The sequence below is a fragment of the Chelonoidis abingdonii genome, chromosome 7, assembly GCF_003597395.2.
Source record: "Chelonoidis abingdonii isolate Lonesome George chromosome 7, CheloAbing_2.0, whole genome shotgun sequence".
NCBI classification, from domain to species: Eukaryota; Metazoa; Chordata; order Testudines; family Testudinidae; genus Chelonoidis; species Chelonoidis abingdonii.
In genome coordinates this window covers 48,919,350-48,937,190 of record NC_133775.1, presented here as the reverse complement: position 1 = coordinate 48,937,190, position 17,841 = coordinate 48,919,350, and the positions used below count along the sequence as shown (strand labels likewise).

The 17,841-nt window shown below is 36.8% G+C and overlaps 1 protein-coding gene across 1 annotated transcript in view; it reads left to right on the top strand.

Annotated features, from left to right (window-relative positions):
- Positions 1 to 15,512, top strand: part of RO60 (Ro60, Y RNA binding protein) — a 29,573-nt gene extending 14,061 nt beyond the window's left edge. The window contains exons 2-9 of the mRNA XM_032791047.2: positions 1,492 to 2,091; positions 2,974 to 3,194; positions 3,494 to 3,640; positions 7,602 to 7,739; positions 10,268 to 10,384; positions 11,422 to 11,535; positions 12,771 to 12,917; positions 14,328 to 15,512. Coding sequence (XP_032646938.1) covers positions 1,512 to 2,091; positions 2,974 to 3,194; positions 3,494 to 3,640; positions 7,602 to 7,739; positions 10,268 to 10,384; positions 11,422 to 11,535; positions 12,771 to 12,917; positions 14,328 to 14,480 — 1,617 coding nt within the window. The 5' untranslated portion in view covers positions 1,492 to 1,511 and the 3' untranslated portion in view covers positions 14,481 to 15,512. The remainder of the gene's footprint in view (positions 1 to 1,491; positions 2,092 to 2,973; positions 3,195 to 3,493; positions 3,641 to 7,601; positions 7,740 to 10,267; positions 10,385 to 11,421; positions 11,536 to 12,770; positions 12,918 to 14,327) is intronic.
- Positions 15,513 to 17,841: the final 2,329 nt, after the last annotated feature.

Sequence of the window (17,841 nt, the reverse complement as noted above, 5' to 3'; positions counted from 1 at the left end):
AAAAAAACAAGTTAAAAGAAAACTTTATATAAAAGAAAGAAAAAGACCATAAAAACATGACTCTTTGCATTAAGGTGACAATAAACAGGTTCAATTGCTTAAAAGAAAAAGGAATAAACAGCCTTATTCAAAAAGAGATACAATTTAAACATCCAACACTACAGCACTGTAAATACAAAAAAAACAATAACAGCCTATTATTTTTCTACCTTTGTACTTACAACTTGGAAAACTGAACAGATTAGAGCTTGAAGATAGAAAAGACCCTCTCATAGCTGAATGGGCAGACAAGACCACAGACCCAAACATTCCCTCCCTCAGCTTTGAAAAATCCGGTTTCCTGATTGGTCCTCTGGTCAGGTGTTTGGTTCCCTTTGTTAAATCTTTACAGGTGAAAGAAACATTAACCCTTAGCTATCTGTTTATGACAGTGAGCTTTCTCAGTTCTCATTTGAAAGGACAAGTGTGTTTGAATCTTTATTAATGATGGCATTTTTCTTCATCATTTGTCAGGTGTTTCATTTAAATAGGTGATAACCAAAACAAACAAATTACAAAAGGTTTTTTTTTTGGTTTTGTTTTGTTTTAAAGTCTAGGACTCTCTTGCGTTCTGAGTTGCTTGAGTCTCTTACCTTTATCAAATGCAGTGTTGTCATCCAGCCCTTCTGCAAAAAATGGGGGGGAAAGGTCTGATAAATTTTAATTTAAAAAAAATCTTTATAATAATTTTTATAACATCAGACAGAGCACAAACACCATCTTTCCCTTGGCAGGTCACCTTTAACTAGCCTGTATGCTGGTTCTAAGGAATTTATGTTTTCATTTTTGGGATTAAAGCTCTTCCTAGTTAGCTTGAATTTAAAAAATTCCCCTTCATAAAGTTTAGTATCATTTTGCTAGTCTTAGGTACAACCTGTCCCACAAAAATTCAGGACCTAACTTCCGTGGAAGACTTACCTGCCTGGAGAACTAGTAAAATGCTGATCACTCAGGATTTTTAGTTGGACTGCTTATGACTTTTTTTTTTTTTTTTTAATCAACACTTAACTTCAGTGACTAACATTTTGGATAAAGGATGTATTTAAATATTGAGTACCTCTGCCCCTTCAATTGAGCTGTTAGGGCTAACAATAAAAATGCTTTGAGACCACCAACAAATTAAGAGGAAATTAAACCAAACTTGATATCCCTGCTTAAAGCAAACCCTTTTTACAACTTATTTATATGTTATAGCAAAGCCTAAAAGGGCATAAACTCAATTTTTAAATATATTCTTTGAAGATGCTCTTTAGTAACTTAAGCATTTATTGGTCTGTGTTATTGCTGTTCTGGAGTATGTTTAATATAAATCTAGAAGAGGCAAGGGGAGAAGGCATTAGATATAATGTACTCATTTGGCTACAAATGTAAGAGGAGGAAATGTTACGAGCCAAAAAATCCAACATAGTTCAACGTTTATTTGTATTAAAGTTGAACTCTCTTTTTTAACAGGCTTTCTGAAACTGTAAGCAATGGATGAAGACGCAAACCAAATGCAGCCCTTGAATGAGAAGCAGGTGCTGAACTCTGAAGGTGGATATGTATGGCAGGTCACCGATATGAATCGACTCCACCGTTTCTTATGTTTTGGTTCAGAAGGTGGTACATACTACATCAGCGAGCAGAAACTTGGCTTTGAAAATGCTGAAGTTTTAATAAGACTGATTGAAGATGGTAAAGGTTGTGATGTGGTACAGGAAATAAAGACATTCAGCCTGGAAGGAAGGGCAGCAAAACAGGAGCCCATGCTTTTTGCTCTTGCAATTTGTTCACAGTGCTCTGATGCAAAAACAAAACAAGCAGCATTTAAGGCTGTTTCTGAAGTCTGCCGCATACCAACTCATCTGTTTACTTTCATCCAGTTTAAAAAGGATCTGAAGGAGGGCATGAAGTGTGGCATGTGGGGCCGTGCCCTTAGAAAAGCTGTTGCAGACTGGTACAATGGAAAGAATGGCATGGCGGTTGCTTTAGCAGTTACAAAATATAAACAAAGAAATGGTTGGTCTCATAAAGATCTGCTGAGGTTGTCCCACCTAAAACCTGCCAGTGAAGGTAACAGTAATGTTTTATTGACCTGAGACTGGAGTAGTTAAGAAAATATGCTATATCAGATACTACATTAAGCCTTTCATTTCTAGCATATGTCTGTCCTGGAAGTCTAAACGTCCTGATGGTGCAGTGGTCTCTCAGCATCCATGTATCCTTCAGGTTAAACTTTAGAAATAGAACACAAGCTGATAGCTAGAAAATATGGTCTGTTTATCTTGACTCTTTAAGAATAAATGTAGTCTTTCATTATTTTGTGTGACTGCTGTCAAGAGATGGCTGAGTAATTCTTACAAATCATTCAGTTGATTTTTTTCCCCATCAGTTGCCGAATACATTTATTTTTTCATTATTCAACCAGATCTGTTGTTTCCTCATTATTTTTGACCTTTGGTCACAGTTTTATGTTTCTCCTCAAATATAATCTATTTTTATATGTTAAAAAATGCAGATTATTTCAAAATGTTTTAATGTTTTGTAGCGTGTTGGGGTAACTGAAATATTTATACATAGCAGATTGACAGTCATCTTTTCATTGTATGTTCTGACTAGTTTTATCCCCTTATTTTTCACAACGCTGTGCTTGCTGGGGCATAGGGTAGGGGACAAAACATTGTAAAGAAGACGACTTGTATTAAGTTTCAGCCTTCCAAAGGGAAATGATACAGTAAATAAAATAAATCTTGGAAAGTATTCTGAATTGTGCATCCTAATGTATTTGACTGTAGTGTTCTAACTTAGACCCACTCTATTGATAGCTGGCTAGCAGTTCTGGGAATGAAACCATAGTTAAAATCATCCTTCTAACCAACTCTCCTGCCAGACTTACTAAACTCTCTGATAGCTCGGTCATAATCCTGAATGGAAAATATTTTTGTCTTTTAATAGGACTCGCTGTAGTTACTAAGTATATCAGTAAGGGGTGGAAGGAAGTCCAAGAGGCATATAAAGACAAGGAATTTTCTTCTGAGACTGAAAAATTGTTAAAATATCTAGAGGCTGTGGAGAAAGTGAAACGTACGAAAGATGAATTGGAAGTTATTCATTTGATAGAAGAGTATAAGCTAGTTAGGGAGCATCTCCAGACAAACCATTTGAAATCTAAAGAGGTGGGTATGTGTATGTAAATATTAACATCTTGCATCAAATAACTAATGCCCTTTTAAAATTTGTTGTCTTTTTTTTATCTTGACAGTTTTGGATTGCTGAAAATATATTTTTATCCAAATGGAACTCTTGAAGCTTTATTTTTTTTTTAAGTAGTTAATTCAACATGATGAAGCTCTCTGTATAATTCTGACATTTTAAATACATTGTTTACATATTTTGCTTGATATTTTGTGTATACACCAGACAGAGTCTGTCATCAAATTAAAATGTTGTCTCTCCCCATATACTACTGTAACAGGTGTGGAAGGCATTGTTGCAGGAGATGCCTATTACAGCAATGCTGAGGAATCTAGGAAAGATGACTGCAAATTCAGTACTTGAACCAGCAAGCCCAGAAGTAGCAATAGTGTGTGAAAGACTGAGAAATGAGAAACTGTTAAAAAAGGTAAGAACTGTTTTCACTACTCAGTGCTTTTATTTCTGGTATGATTCTCTTCCTAAATTGCATTTCTTAAAAACCTCAGAAGTGTATGTATTGATGAGAAATATTTAGGTAGGCTTTGACATAGTTAAATCCAATTACATATGATAATTGCTAATCAAAAATAACCTTTTTATGTGAAAGTTGTTTTTTTTTTTACTATTCTGCAGTTAACTTCACTTTGCTGATGAACCTGGATTCGGGAAAGCACTTAGTCAAATTCTTAACTTTAAGTATTTAACTCAGTGTTTTCCAGAGTTGAAGACATAGAGAATTTCATTTGCTGGTCTCATGCATTAATGTTATAACTTAAGCATTCTTATGTACTGCTTTAGTAATCAATTGTACATGGTCTTCTGAAGCTACTCCAATAGTGGGGTAAAAGTGCAGCAGTTGCTATTTCAGAGTTTGTTTGGATGCTGCTATACAATTAGAAATACTTTAAACTTCTGGAAGTTTAATATTGGGTTAATGGAAAAATCTAGCAGAAGCCTGGGAATGGACTGGAAGAGCAGCCTGGTGTACGTTCCATTTTCAGGCCCCTGCACAAGGAGAAGGAGCAGAAATGAGGTTGTGGAGGTATCTCCTCACTCTTAAGGACCCCAGAGGAATCTAGGACAGCAAGTGGAGAAGACATGCATAGAGTCAAGACAGGAAGACAAAGCATGATAAGTGGGGGAGAGACACTCTTCCCCCCGCTCCCACCCCCCTTACTATCTCAGCCTTTTGAGGCACTTGGTGAGAAAATGAAGGAAGAAAGTGGGGTAGTCCTTGCCACAGTGATGAATGAGTTACTTGGACTTCAGCACGTGGCTCCTTTCCTTGGCCTTCCATGGACTGTGGATGATACAGAGAAGACTGCAGTCAGGGAATCTTCATTTTCCAGGATCTTCTCCAAGAGGCTCACAGAAGAGCAGAAGCCTGTCAGAAGAAAGGATCTGCTCTTTCCCAGATCCCTCCAAAAAGCTTATAGCATCAGAACTGGCAGGGAAGGGAGTGACCAAAAGAGGGGAGTAGGTGTGTACATGTTTAGATCTGTTGGACCTGCACAGTTGCTTGTTGGCACAAGCAAGCTACATGAACACCACTAAAGGAGAACAAAATGAGGGGAAAAATAAATTAGTAAAGCAAAATAAAAAACAGTGGCTAAAATACATAGCAGACAATAGACTGGTGGTCCCCAAACTGTGGGATGTAACCCCTGGGGGACACAGAGGAACATTCAGGCCAGCACATTGGGGCCCAGGCCAGCCCCTACAGAATGCTTTGGCCCCAGCTTTGCTCCAGCCCTGCCCCCAGCCACAGCCCCTGCTCCCATCCTCAGCCACAGCTCCACACCCAGCCGCAGTCCCAGTCTGCACCACAACCCAGCCTCAGCTCTGCTCCGAACCCTACCCCCAACTGCGGTCCCAGCCTCAACCTCCTTACCCCTGTCCGCATAGCCTGAATGTTGCTTCAGGAGGTCTGGGTATGGACATGGACAAAGCAGGGAATGACCCTGAAAAGTTTGGGGACCACTCCAATAGGCTAACATAGTACTTTTCCAAAAAGGTCAGTTTCAAATAACTGAATTTGGCAGAGTACTTTCATATTTAATACATGAAAATGACAACTTTTCTATTTTGAAAAAGGATTTTTTTTTCCACTTGGCTCTGAGATGAAACCCTATTTAAGTGCTATAGTAGGTCAACCTAAAAGAAATCTCTTTCAGTTATTAAGATGGAGAATGCTTAACAGGGTTGTATTCTGTCCCTCAAATCTTCTAAGCTAGAAGATTCCCAAGCATAAGTTCTGTTTTTTCCCCTCTTTTTGGTATTACTTTAAATTGTTGATGTTTTCATCTTATACTAGATTGGTCTAAAAGTATGCCTGTTGATTTTTTTTTCTTTTTTAGATCTGTCATTCAGTTGACCATGAAATTTTTGTTAGCTTGTTTGCGAACAAGTTTGGATGGGTGGAGCTGCTGCTGTTTGATTCTGTTCTTTCAAAAAAATTCAAAAGATGTTTATGGGCAACTTCAGCTCTGTCCCAAGCACTCATGTAGGGTGTTGCAGGGATTGATATTGTCACTTCTTTGATTAATGGGTATATGATTGCTAGGAGGGTTAGTGAAGAGACATAGGCTGCAATTCAGTCAATAGGTTGATGACACACAACTCTACATCTCTGTTGCATCTGACCCAGCTGGAGAAATGGAACAACTTGCCTAATGCCTTGATGAACTTAGGGCATGGATGAGAGCTAGCTGGCTGCAAAGCAATCCAGAGAAAATTGAGTTTATGTTGGTGGGCACCCTCATACCCGTGCCCCTCACAGAAGGAATGTCACTGCAATTTGTAAAACAGGTAAACAATATGATGGTATTGTTAGATCCTGGGATGCGCCTGGGTGCCTTAGTAGAGATTTTTCATCTGTGCCTGATCAAAAGAGTGCAATTTTGTGTATGTTTTGTGTGAGAAGAAAGGACCTTGGTGACACAATTATCCATGCTTTTGTTAACTCTCAAGATTAGACTGCTGCAATGCACTGTGCACAGGGTACACATTAGGACTATTTGGAAGCTGAAGGTAGTGTGAATGCTTGTCTGCTTATTAAGTGGAGTTGCACTTTGGGAGCACTTTAGACCAGTGCTGTGTGATCTGCACTGATTCCAGTAAGCTTCTAGGTAGAATTCAAAGTGTTGATTATAACTATGAAACCTTAAATGTATGGGTACCTGATTAGCTGAATGATTCATGCCAGGGTACACTGCCATAGTTGAGATTAACAAAGGCAATGGATCTGGAGTTCTCTCAGCATAAATGAGAGAAAGCTACTGGGGAAAAAATTGCTGTGGTAAGTCGTTGAATTTTTTTTAAGTTCCTTCACTCTCCTCCCTGGTTTGCTGGAGCCCAAACTTGTTAACCTTTAGGGCATACTGTAAATTTGTGAAAATTGTGAAATTTCTGGGGGTGCCCTGTAATAATTTATGTTCTATATTGGCCTGGTTGTTGGGATAGTGTTTGCTGTATGACAAAATTGGTTTAACTCAATTGAGCAGTCTGCAATATAGGTCAGAAAGAGAAGAATCGCTCAATATAGCCATTTATCAGCAAACACTTAAGAGTTGGTAAGGGATAATGCCAAAACGATTGGACTTAATTATTCTGTCTCTGGCCTATGGCGAGCCTGTGAAACTGCTTTTAACATGAATGGCTCAGACTTTTCAGGCACAGGAGAACAAAGAACTCAAAAGGTTTTTAAAAGGACTGTTTTAAAAAGGAGACCTAAGCAAGTAACCAGACTTAAACTAAACTCAGGCACAGGAACCTGTTGGGGTGTCTGGAGAAGCTAGGCTTACATAGGTCGCTATCATGAAATGGTGGGAATTAATAGTTAAGATAGACGTGTATAGACTGTTTATTTTAAAATCATTTGTCTCTAAAGCTTTGTTCCTACCACTAAATAAAAAATACTTTTTCTTTTGAGAAGGTTGTTGATCACTGCATATCACTGGTTTTTGAAGGGTAATTGTAACCAGGCCCAGGTCTAAGAGTGGGAGAATTGCAAAGTTCCACCCTGAGTCAAGTAACGGTATGAGGCCAAACAGCTGAGGAGGGTGATGTCAGACCAGAAAGGGGACAGAGGTGCAAGCAGCCCTATAACCCTTTTTTCTCTCTTTAAGTATGTTGTTGTTAAGGGATGTGGGGACTAAAGTAGATATATTTGTGCATAGCCACATTTGTTTTTATTTTGTTGTGATTTTTAATTTAGGAGATAAGTGCACAGAGAGAGCCTATAATTGTATTTTAAAAATTTGAAGAAACAATAAAATAAGACAGATAATTGCAACTGTAGAGAGAGAGTGCAATTTGTAGTTAATAATTTCTGCAATAATTGAACTTTGTACTTTTAAATGTATTTTTAAAGCATATTTTGTTTATAGGCTCGAATACATCCATTCCATGTTTTGGTTGCATTAAAAACCTACAAAACAGGACATGGAAACCAGGGAAAACTTCGGTGGCTTCCTGACAAAGACATTTTAGACGCTCTTGATGTCTCTTTTTACAAAACATTCAAGGTAATGGTCTGTTTAACTATCATATTGTAGATCCCTGCTAGAGAAGTCATAAGCCTGGCTTTGCAAATATCTGGAGTGTTTTAAAGCAGAGTAAGCAATAAGATACACAAGTATTCTTACTTACTGAGATTGGTCCTAAAATTCTCTCCAAGTATGATGGGGTGGACTAGGCCCAATGCTCCCCTGGTGGAGGCCTCAGGATTCTACCATACCCATCCCTGAAAAGGAGCAGTGGAGAGGTCCTCCAAGGGACCTAGAGTGGTTGCGAGGAAGCAGCCAGAGAGGCTGCTGGAACAGCCACTGGGGCCAGAAGAGCCATAAAAAAGGAGCTGCAGAACAAAGCAATAGTTAGTTAGTGTTGGAGAAGAAAGGACTGCATGCCTGGCTGGAAGAGCGGCAGGACCACAGACAGTCTTCTGGCAGGGACCAGGGGAGCAAGAGGCTTCTGGCTGGCTGCTAAGACTGAGGCAAAGACAGTTTTCTAGCAGGGGCCCGGGGAGCAATGAAGGAGCTCTTGATTGGCTGCTACTGAGTAGGGAGTGAGCCTGGGTAGGGCTGCAGGAAGATCGTGTTTGCAGGGAGGAAGTCCTGGGGGTATGGTCCCATATCAGGGCTGGGATTAATTAAAGACAGCCCAGAGAGGGCTAGAGAAACACCACCAGTGGGGTACTGAGATAAACCCTCGCAGACTGTATACCCCAGAAGGAGTTTGTTCTGGTTCACATGCAAATAGTGTGAGAGACTTGGTCAGAGGGCTGAGTCACTGGAAAAACTGCCTAAGAACCCCTGAAAGGGGTCACCAAAACTGAAAGGACACAGACACCTCAACCAGAAAGGGGTGTTTGCAAGAGGTGGGTGATGACCCCATCACATCAAGACTATTAAAGGACATTTTGCCTACTGCCTTAATTCTTTTTCTTATAGTGCAAGTGGATCTGTTTTCAGCTACCCAGTGCATTGTTAGTGGGGGTTTTGTTTGTTTGTTTTTTTTAAAGGTAGATGGCCCAAAATGGGCGGTGGTTTTGTTTTTTGTTTAAGCATAGCTTAATGTTGGGGGAGAGGTTGTTTATTTTAAATTGAGTGACAGATTTTTTGCTGTCATTTTGTTAGCCATGTCTGATATGAGATGTAGTCATCTTTAAAGAACTTTATGGTCTGTGATAGAAATGTGCCTTTCTGATAAGCATGATTAATATATGAAGTGTTTAGGGGAGAAATATTCTCCCCATAATTGAATTTTCCCCATATTTATTTAGGCACCTTAAAGTATAGTGTCCTTTTAACTTTTGTAGCTGTCCATCTTTGTTCAAAAGCATTGGCACAAAATAAAAAAATATATTACTAAATCATGTTATCAAATTATTACATAATTAAGTTCTTTCATCAGCTGTTAGCATTCCATTTTGTAAAACACAATATGATGATGTTTTCAGATAACCAACAGTTTCAGTTGAGGAATATCTGAACAATGAAGCTAATCTAGAAAGTGATCATTTTGATGAGTTAACCAAAACACTCGGTTACCTAGTTAGTTTTGGTTTGGATTGGTTGGTTTTTCCCTTGGGTGTCAGGGCCTTTCCTGGAAACAGAATATTATGAAGTCAAGACTGCATTTTATTGCCACGTTTTTATGTCCATTGACTTTCAGATATTATGCACCAGTTAATTAGTTCTATAATTACACTAGTTACTAATCTATGGTTCATGAGGAAAAAAATGCTGGTAAATGTTGAAGTAAGCTGGGTGTAATTCTTAAAAGGTTTGCATTGCGTTGTAAGTTCTGTCACTAATACAGTATTTTGAAGTCATAGTACTTTTGCATTTAAACAATACCTAAATAATTGTTTGGCTAAATTGAATTCAGCTGCTGGTAGTATGGTTAGTTTCATTCATTCTTGAGAGAACTTTCTGTGGATTTCGTGATTTAGAGGGACAATTTTCTGACAAATTTCTGTAATGAATCAATACCCCAGCATGATTCTATGGGCAGTCTTTCAGATACACTGAAAAATGAGGGTCCTGACCATGTGTCATCAATGAAGATTTCAAGACATTTTTTACCAGAGCCAGGTTTATTATTTAATGTCTTTTTTTGGCAAGATTTAAAAATGGGTAACTTCTTCCTGTCAAGCTAAATTCCCATTTACTTTAAAAAGCTCAAGTTGCTCTTTTCCTCCTAAAACTTATTGTGTAGTTCTTACTTATGTAGGATTGGCTCTGTATTTCAGAGCTAGATAAGTTATCTATTTTTATAAAAGATTCTGCAAATCATTTTAGAAATCTTTTGCATGAGAGGCATTATGTAAATGTAATATGTAACATAGTATTGAATTTTTGTAGCAAAGGTTTAGTAATTTTAGTACTGTGTCAAAAGAGGGGGAATTCACTTGATTTGTTTAACTCCTTTAAATGTACTCTCCTGGAATAGAAATGGGGGAGATGCGGGGGGGAGGAGGAGAGAGAGAATTGAAAATAAATCAGTGTTCTGAGATTTTTATATATATATATTTTTTTCTATCATTGTTTAGACAGTGGAACCAACAGGAAAGCGTTTCTTGCTTGCAGTTGATGTCAGTGGTTCCATGACACAAAGAGTTTTGGGCAGTGTGCTCAGTGCTAGTACAGTTGCTGCAGCAATGTGTATGGTAAGAAATGGATCTTTTCTTGTAGCCATCCAGAATTCTTTAGGCTTGATTATTTGGAACAGTGAGTCAGTATTGTACTGCTCTTCTGGAATAAAGATGCCTTCAAGATGCCATTAGAGGATTCCTTAAGCATGGTGGAAATCTGTGAGTGGCATAGGGGCACATAAAATAGCTTCTGTTCCAACTCCTGGCTTCGGGCATAGAAGATATGGCCAGGACACCCTTATGCATGGTTGCTAGAAAGGCCCCTGGAGACTGTTGGTAACCAGAATCAATAAGAGCAGCCTAGGCTGGTACCCAGCATATATTAGCGGAATCTTCAGGCTGCTTTTGTCTTAAAATCACTTTCCTTGCAGCACAGTGCAGACTGAATTGAAAGTGATTTGGGGAAATATTTACATATGAATCCATCTCATCAAGCCATGCTTTGAGGAATGTATTCACACATATGCAATGTTAATTTAGAAAGGATATTAATATTTTAAATGGTGAGGAAAATACATACTTTTTTTCCTTTTTAGGTTTTAAAATTACTTTGCTGGAGAGTAGTAATTTAGAAAAATACTCCAGTGCACTTTTCAAATAGCAGTCAATTTGTTTTTAAAACTTAAAGTTTAAAATGAAATGACTTGTGCTTTTTAAATTTCAGAAATATAGAAAAATAGAAATGTACCATGTTCAAAATGCAGTCAATTTCCTATAACAGAAAGGAAAGAGAGAACAGAAAAAATGCAAACTGTTTAACTAGAAACTAAAAATTAAGGGTTTTTTTGTTATAGTGATTAGGTCCATGAGTTCATCTTGGATTGCTGCAGTATTTAGGCACTCTAGGATAACAGTGAAAATTAAGGATTGAGTTGAAACATTAACTTCACTTTTTTTGGAGTCAGTCATATCTGTATTATTTTAATTTGGTGCTTTGTGTTTTCAGTAGAGAGTTTATTTTGTGATAATTCAACATATTAACTGCAGATAATTACAAAGTGATATAATTAAAATACTTGACCTAATTCCCTGAAACCTTATTTTTCTTCCAGGTTGTTGCACGCACAGAGAAAGATTCCAATATTGTTGCCTTTTCACATGAAATGGTCCCCTGTCCAGTGACGAAAGACATGACATTACCTCAAGTATTAATGAAAATGTCTGAAGTATGTGAACACTTTTAGTTTTGTTGTACTGTAGTTACTGTATAATTCTGATAAATTTATTGCCAAAAATTAAGACATAATTTGAGTGATTTAGTATTTCCATTCTAATTTGTGCTTTCTAATTAATCCCTAGTAGTGAATTTATTCTACATTTTAGTAAAATACTCTTCTTGTTTTTCTTAATATACCTGATTTCTACTGATAAGCTATATCAAGCAAATCATATTACCTTACTATCTGAATAGTTCAACACTTCATTTTAAAGAAGTGGTATTGGCACATAATCTCATAAATTTCAAAAATGGATGAGAACAATAAATTCTGTAAGGCAAAATGGTGTATTTTTTTTTTAATATTACCAAAAAAGCTTCTGCATTAGTACATAAAGTATTTTACATTTTCAAAGCAACTGTATAAACAATCATCTTTATATCTTCAATTCTGTATAGTCACTGCAATGTTCTAATTCATATTTTTCAGTACTGTTAACTTATGCTTTACAACAGCATGTGCCATAAAATTTATTAGTTTCTGGGAAATAAACTCCTCTGGTGATTGTATACAAAGCCCATTGCAGTTGGATAAGACTCCAGTTGATATCAGTGGTTCGGTTAGCCTCCAATTACAGTATTGAGTAAAAAAGGCCAAAATTCAGGCCCCAGACCTACAACTTGATGAGAACAGGTAGACTTGTGTACCCAGGTGGAACTCTACTGATTTCAGTGGACATACATGTTGCATTGCAGGATGGGGCCTGCTGAGTTAGTCATCACAACTAAGGGCTGGTCTAGGGGGGGGAGGCGGGGTGGAATTGATCTAAGATATGCAAGTATCTTAGATCATCTTAGAATCACCCAATATCTTTCAACAAAATACTTCAGGTTTGATAAATCTGCATTTTCTAACAAAACCCTGTATCACTGAAATATTTTCAACCAGCTCTATAAACAAACATCCTTTTAAATATATTTTGATACATTTTATGTTCAGTGTTTCTAATGCAATTAATGTCAAAGAGTAATCCATTGAATGCTACATAGATAGAAGTAGGAAAGCTGTTAACTTTCTCATGTCCTCCTTTGTACTATACAATTCAGGGCCACCTTGCTGTTGGATAGTTAATCATAGCTGTTAATATGAAAGGATAATATTTATAAGATATCACTGTAATACTTCCAGAATTTTATGGTGAAGTGCCCTATACAGTTCTTAATAATATACTTATGTATTTTTAGATTCCAATGGGTGGCACTGATTGTTCTCTTCCAATGATATGGGCACAAAAAACACACACAGCTGCTGATGTCTTTATTGTGTTCACTGATAATGAGACCTTTGCTGGAGATATTCATCCTGCAGTTGCTTTGAAGGAATACAGGGAGGTAAATAACCGTCTGATAATACAGTATCATTGTCCTCTCATACAATAATGGAAAAAATATTAAATTATTCAGAAATTTCTTTTGGAGGTATAAGCATTTGTGGTTTAATGCAATAAATGTATGCTTTTGTAGTGCAGAAAAAAGATTCATTCACTCAGGGAGAAGTGAATTTGGCATTAGTTGCAGATAAATCTTGGAACAAAAACAGGAATTTTTAGATAAAAATTTGTCATTAATTATTGGCCTAATATTTACATCCTGTGTTTAAGTTTCTGTAACAGAATTTGATATACTTAGTGCTTAGTGAATTTTTGAACTTTTCTCTTGGATATATGATTGGTAAATCAGTGAAATTCTACTTGTACAAAAAAAAGTGAAGTTCTGAGATCCCTCAGTGCTTTGTGATAGAGTTGTTTTCAGTAATGAAGTAAAAACTTGTATAGAAATAGCTGCCAGTAGGAGGTTATGGGAGCCTGCAAAGAAGGCAGATCAACAGGAGTGAAAAAGCCACTCAGAGCAGAGCTTGAGGAAAGCTACTGAAATTACTAGCTTTGCAGGGTCTCCGGTAGCTTTTCTTGTGCTGATCATGTAAGCTCTGTAGACTTTCTCCCTATAAGTCGATTTGAAATGAAACTTCACTGATAATGAAGTCAAACTGCAGAAAAATGACTTCACTATAAACATGTTCCACTGTAATAAAATGTTCAGATTCTAAACATAATAGATCTTTGACATCCTCAGTAGGCAAGAGATTTAATTTATATTTATATTATACCTTTTACTTTATATAACTCATGTGCGGACCTCAAAGTTCTTCACAAACACTAAAGACTTAGTTAATCACCACAGCACTCTTGTGAGGTAGGTAAGTGTTACCTCTGTTCTGCAGTTGGGTAAAATTGAGGCAGAGATGTTGAATGACTAGGCCAAGGGTCACCAAGATGTCTGTGGCAGAGCTGAGACCTGATCTGACTGCAAGAGCTATGATTTATCCATAAATGCAGCTGTTCCTCCTATTAGATGATTCGATGGCCATTACTGACAACAGTCATCATATGAAATGTAGTCCATAGAAAATTTAAACGTTTCCATTTGAATAATCTGTGCCGAAAAGTGGGTTAACTGTGTATTCCTGTCCCTAGGCTTTGGCGGTGTATAAAAGCAACTAATTGCATTTATTTCATTTTCACATAAATCAAACTGAGACTTTTATTTTGGTTAAAAAAAATATATTAACAGCTAGATTTTGCAGTCCTTACTCATGAAATCTCCTGCTGCAATCATCACTGAATCAGTGCACTGTGTAGTACCTGAGTAAGGACTGCAGGATTAGGCCCCAGATGATTTATAAATTGTTGTGTGTATCTGATGTACTGAAAATGCTTTATTTGCTTTCCTTCCTACTTCTAGAAAATGGGTATTCCATCTAAACTGATCGTTTGTGGAATGGTATCAAATGGCTTTACCATAGCAGACCCAGATGATAGAGGCATGTTGGATATATGTGGCTTTGACTCAGGAGCTCTAGATGTAATTCGCAACTTCACTTTGGATTTGATTTAATCTGTGAGCATCTGCTATTCACAATGGATCCATTGCTGGCAAGAGACTCTGCCCTGAGAACTCCCAGCCAAATGTACACATGATGCACATATCAGAATGATACCTTTTTGCAAAGGGAAAAGCAGATGAGATATTACTTTTTTTGTTGTTGTTGCACATAGTTTAAAAATAACAATGGGAAATCCTTCTAAATGTTGCTACACAGTTTATGATTTAATTTCATTTATAATAGTTGAATAATACTAAGGTTTTCTGTCACTGTACAATGCCTTTGTCTTCAATAATAAATTGATTAATTACTTCTGGTATTGGGAGTGAGGGCAGGAACCTGAAATGGTGTTAATGTTTTTAAATAGTGTCAGTTTAACAGCAGTTTACTCAAGGTTTTTTTTGTTTTTAATCTTTGTATTTGAAAAGAATAAGATTCAACCATTTCCATTGTTCAGTTTCAGATCTATAAAAGAGAAATTATTTTCTGGAGTGCACTAGACCATGTAACTGTGATGGAGTGTAAAGTTGTCAAATTTTATACTGACAAAGTGAAAGCAGAAATATGTGATTAAATTGTGATAATCAGACTTTTTTTGAACAGATAACTATCTGGATCTTCTAAAATAAAATATGTAACTTTTTTGGTAAATTGAAAGGCAGTTTTTGTACATTGCAATTTCAGCAGCACTACTGTAGAATTTGTATGCTTTGTAAGAAATCTGTACAAATTCTTTTTAGCAAAAGAAAGGATCCCTGAAGTCATAAAATGAAGTCCCATCCTTCAAAGTAATAGCTTGCTGAGGTTTCAAGTGCTTTTTTGATGAGGAAGATTAACAAGTGCATCTGAATTAATCTAACTCAAGTTTTTGTCATCATATCAAAAAAAAATAGCTGTTTATTTCTGTATTATCTGCTCATTCTTTTGAAGAAATCTTCTCCTCCTAAAAAGCAGAGCACTTTCTGGCATTTAATCTGCTTAAAGATTAACTATTTCTCTGATTTTTAAAAATAAATTAAATCCACAGTCTGTTTTCAAAACTACTTCCACTTCATAGTGACATTCTTTCAGTGATCTTTCTGCATTATACAGCTTCCCTCTTCACACTCAAAATCTTACTTGTTTAGCAATGTATTGGAAATGAGAGTTTTAATCTTCTGTATGACAATAAAGAAAGAAGAGGGCAAAAGGCATAGGGGAGACAGTTATGTCTACAGATAACTTCCTGACTCTGTTTTAGAGCAGAAATTAATAGTAATGTGTTTATATAATATCAAAAGGTCTTTTCAAAATGTCACAGATTAAGAACACAAGTTTTATCTTTAAGGTTTTTAGTAATACTTTACATCTTTCCCTAAATTGTATGCATTTGGCTGTCACCGAGTCCTGCTCAAGGTGACCAGACAGCTGTCGTGAATAATCGGGACAGGGGTGGGGGAAATAGGAGCCTATATAAGAAAAAGACCCAAAAATCTGGACTGTCTCTATAAAATCAGGATATCCGGTCACCCTAGTTCTGCTGTCTGTGGTTATTTTAAAAGAGTAATTTGGTGTTTGTTTGAAAAAGATTGAAGTTATAAAATAAGCTAATTATAGTAAATAATACATCACACTTCTGTTTCTATGCTGAAAATATGCTTTGAGATGTAAAGCAGGTCTTCACATTTGAACAATGGATAAACTCTTGATATCTCATTATTCAATATGTGTAAAGTATAAAGAAAATAAGTTCAAAGTTAGTGTTTGTAGGATGGAGATTTTAGACTCGGATAATATTTAAAATATCAGATGGGTGACGGCATGCCCCAGGCTTACTGCCTCAGTCAGACTAATGTCCAAGGTGTCATACTATCCATTTATGCCCTACTTCAAGGATTAATCAGAATAGTGAAGAATCCCACTCTGTCATGAATTTTACACGGACAGTACATGAGCTGTTTTTTAAAATTATGTTGTTTGAAGAACTGGTGGTAACGGAGTAGTGCCTTTCAGTCAAAGTGAATGGAACTTCTTGCAGTTAATTGTTGGTAAGTGTTAGTGCAGTAGTAGAATAAAGTTTTCAAAATGTGAGGCTAATGTTTTTTTCAGGTGACAATATCCAGAAGCAACTCCATTGCTTTCTTTGTAAAAGGAATTTCAAGAGGCAGCTGCCCCATCTTGTTTTTTTCCTCGTAACCTATCATTTTGGAGTGAGTAATTCCCTGACATTTTCAAGCCTCCTGCAAAAGAGGTACAGAGAACGTGGGGAATATACTCGATCAAGATGTTGTTAGTTATTTCAAATAAAGGCACTGGTGAGTTTGTTTTTGTTTTTTAAATATAGTAATTTTTTCTAAATCACACAATAGTTGAATATTCAATAAAATGTTTACTGCTGAGCCAGAAATGTAATGAAAACTGGGTAGGTGTTGTAAGTACAGTTTCTTATTAGGAAGTAATAAAAGTCTAGTGTTTTAGTATAAATAGTACATGGATTGGAAAATTAGGAAGGTGCGTACTTAGAAAATGTGAAATGACCTTATGCAATTTTGCACAAAGCTATGATAATTAAAAGGATTTGATTGGACTAATGACCATACTAACAGATTAACAGTGGAGAATTACACTAATACTGAATCACTGAAATAAGCCTAGTTGAAAACCTAAATCCTTGAACTAGATAAGCAGAGTGAAGGTAAACATTCAGTACAGTCAATAGGACATTAAGTACATCTGTTAGAGTTGTGTACCACTTCTAGTCATATCCTCTCCATTATTGAAAAGATGGAGTATGAAATATGCTCCTAAGTACTTACACTAATAGGGTATAATTTTACATTCTGACTGGTTTTGTTTGTACTGATAGGACTATATTGTCCCCTATGTGGGCTGCCTCCCCAAATGTTTCCATTAGTGGATGAGTAGGGTTTGTGCTTTCCTTCCATGGAAGTGGTAGAGAGAGGAGTCCTTTTCCCCCCAATAGCAGATTGATTGAGATTTTCAAAGGCCTTATCTCTGGCAGGAGTCGGGAGACAACACAGAAGGGCTGCTGTCACCTACACCTCCCCCTGAAGGTTTCCAGAGTACAGAGAGGGACAGCTGACAGTTTAACACTGACAAGGTTAGTATTCGCGTACATGCTGAAGTCCTGCAAGTTGGGAAGACATATTGCCACTCACCTCATTCTCTTTTAGCATATGGTTCTGAACCCTAAGGTTGTTAGCATAGAGTATAACATGACTGTTATTGTTGTTATGTTCTTTAGTCATAAATCCAGTAATCCAACAGTTTCTATCTGCAGAATGAATTAAGACAAGATAATTTGCAAATTGGAGTGTGGATTTGTGTGTGGGTAAGGACTAATAGTTACAGTAACATTAAAAAAAAAAAATG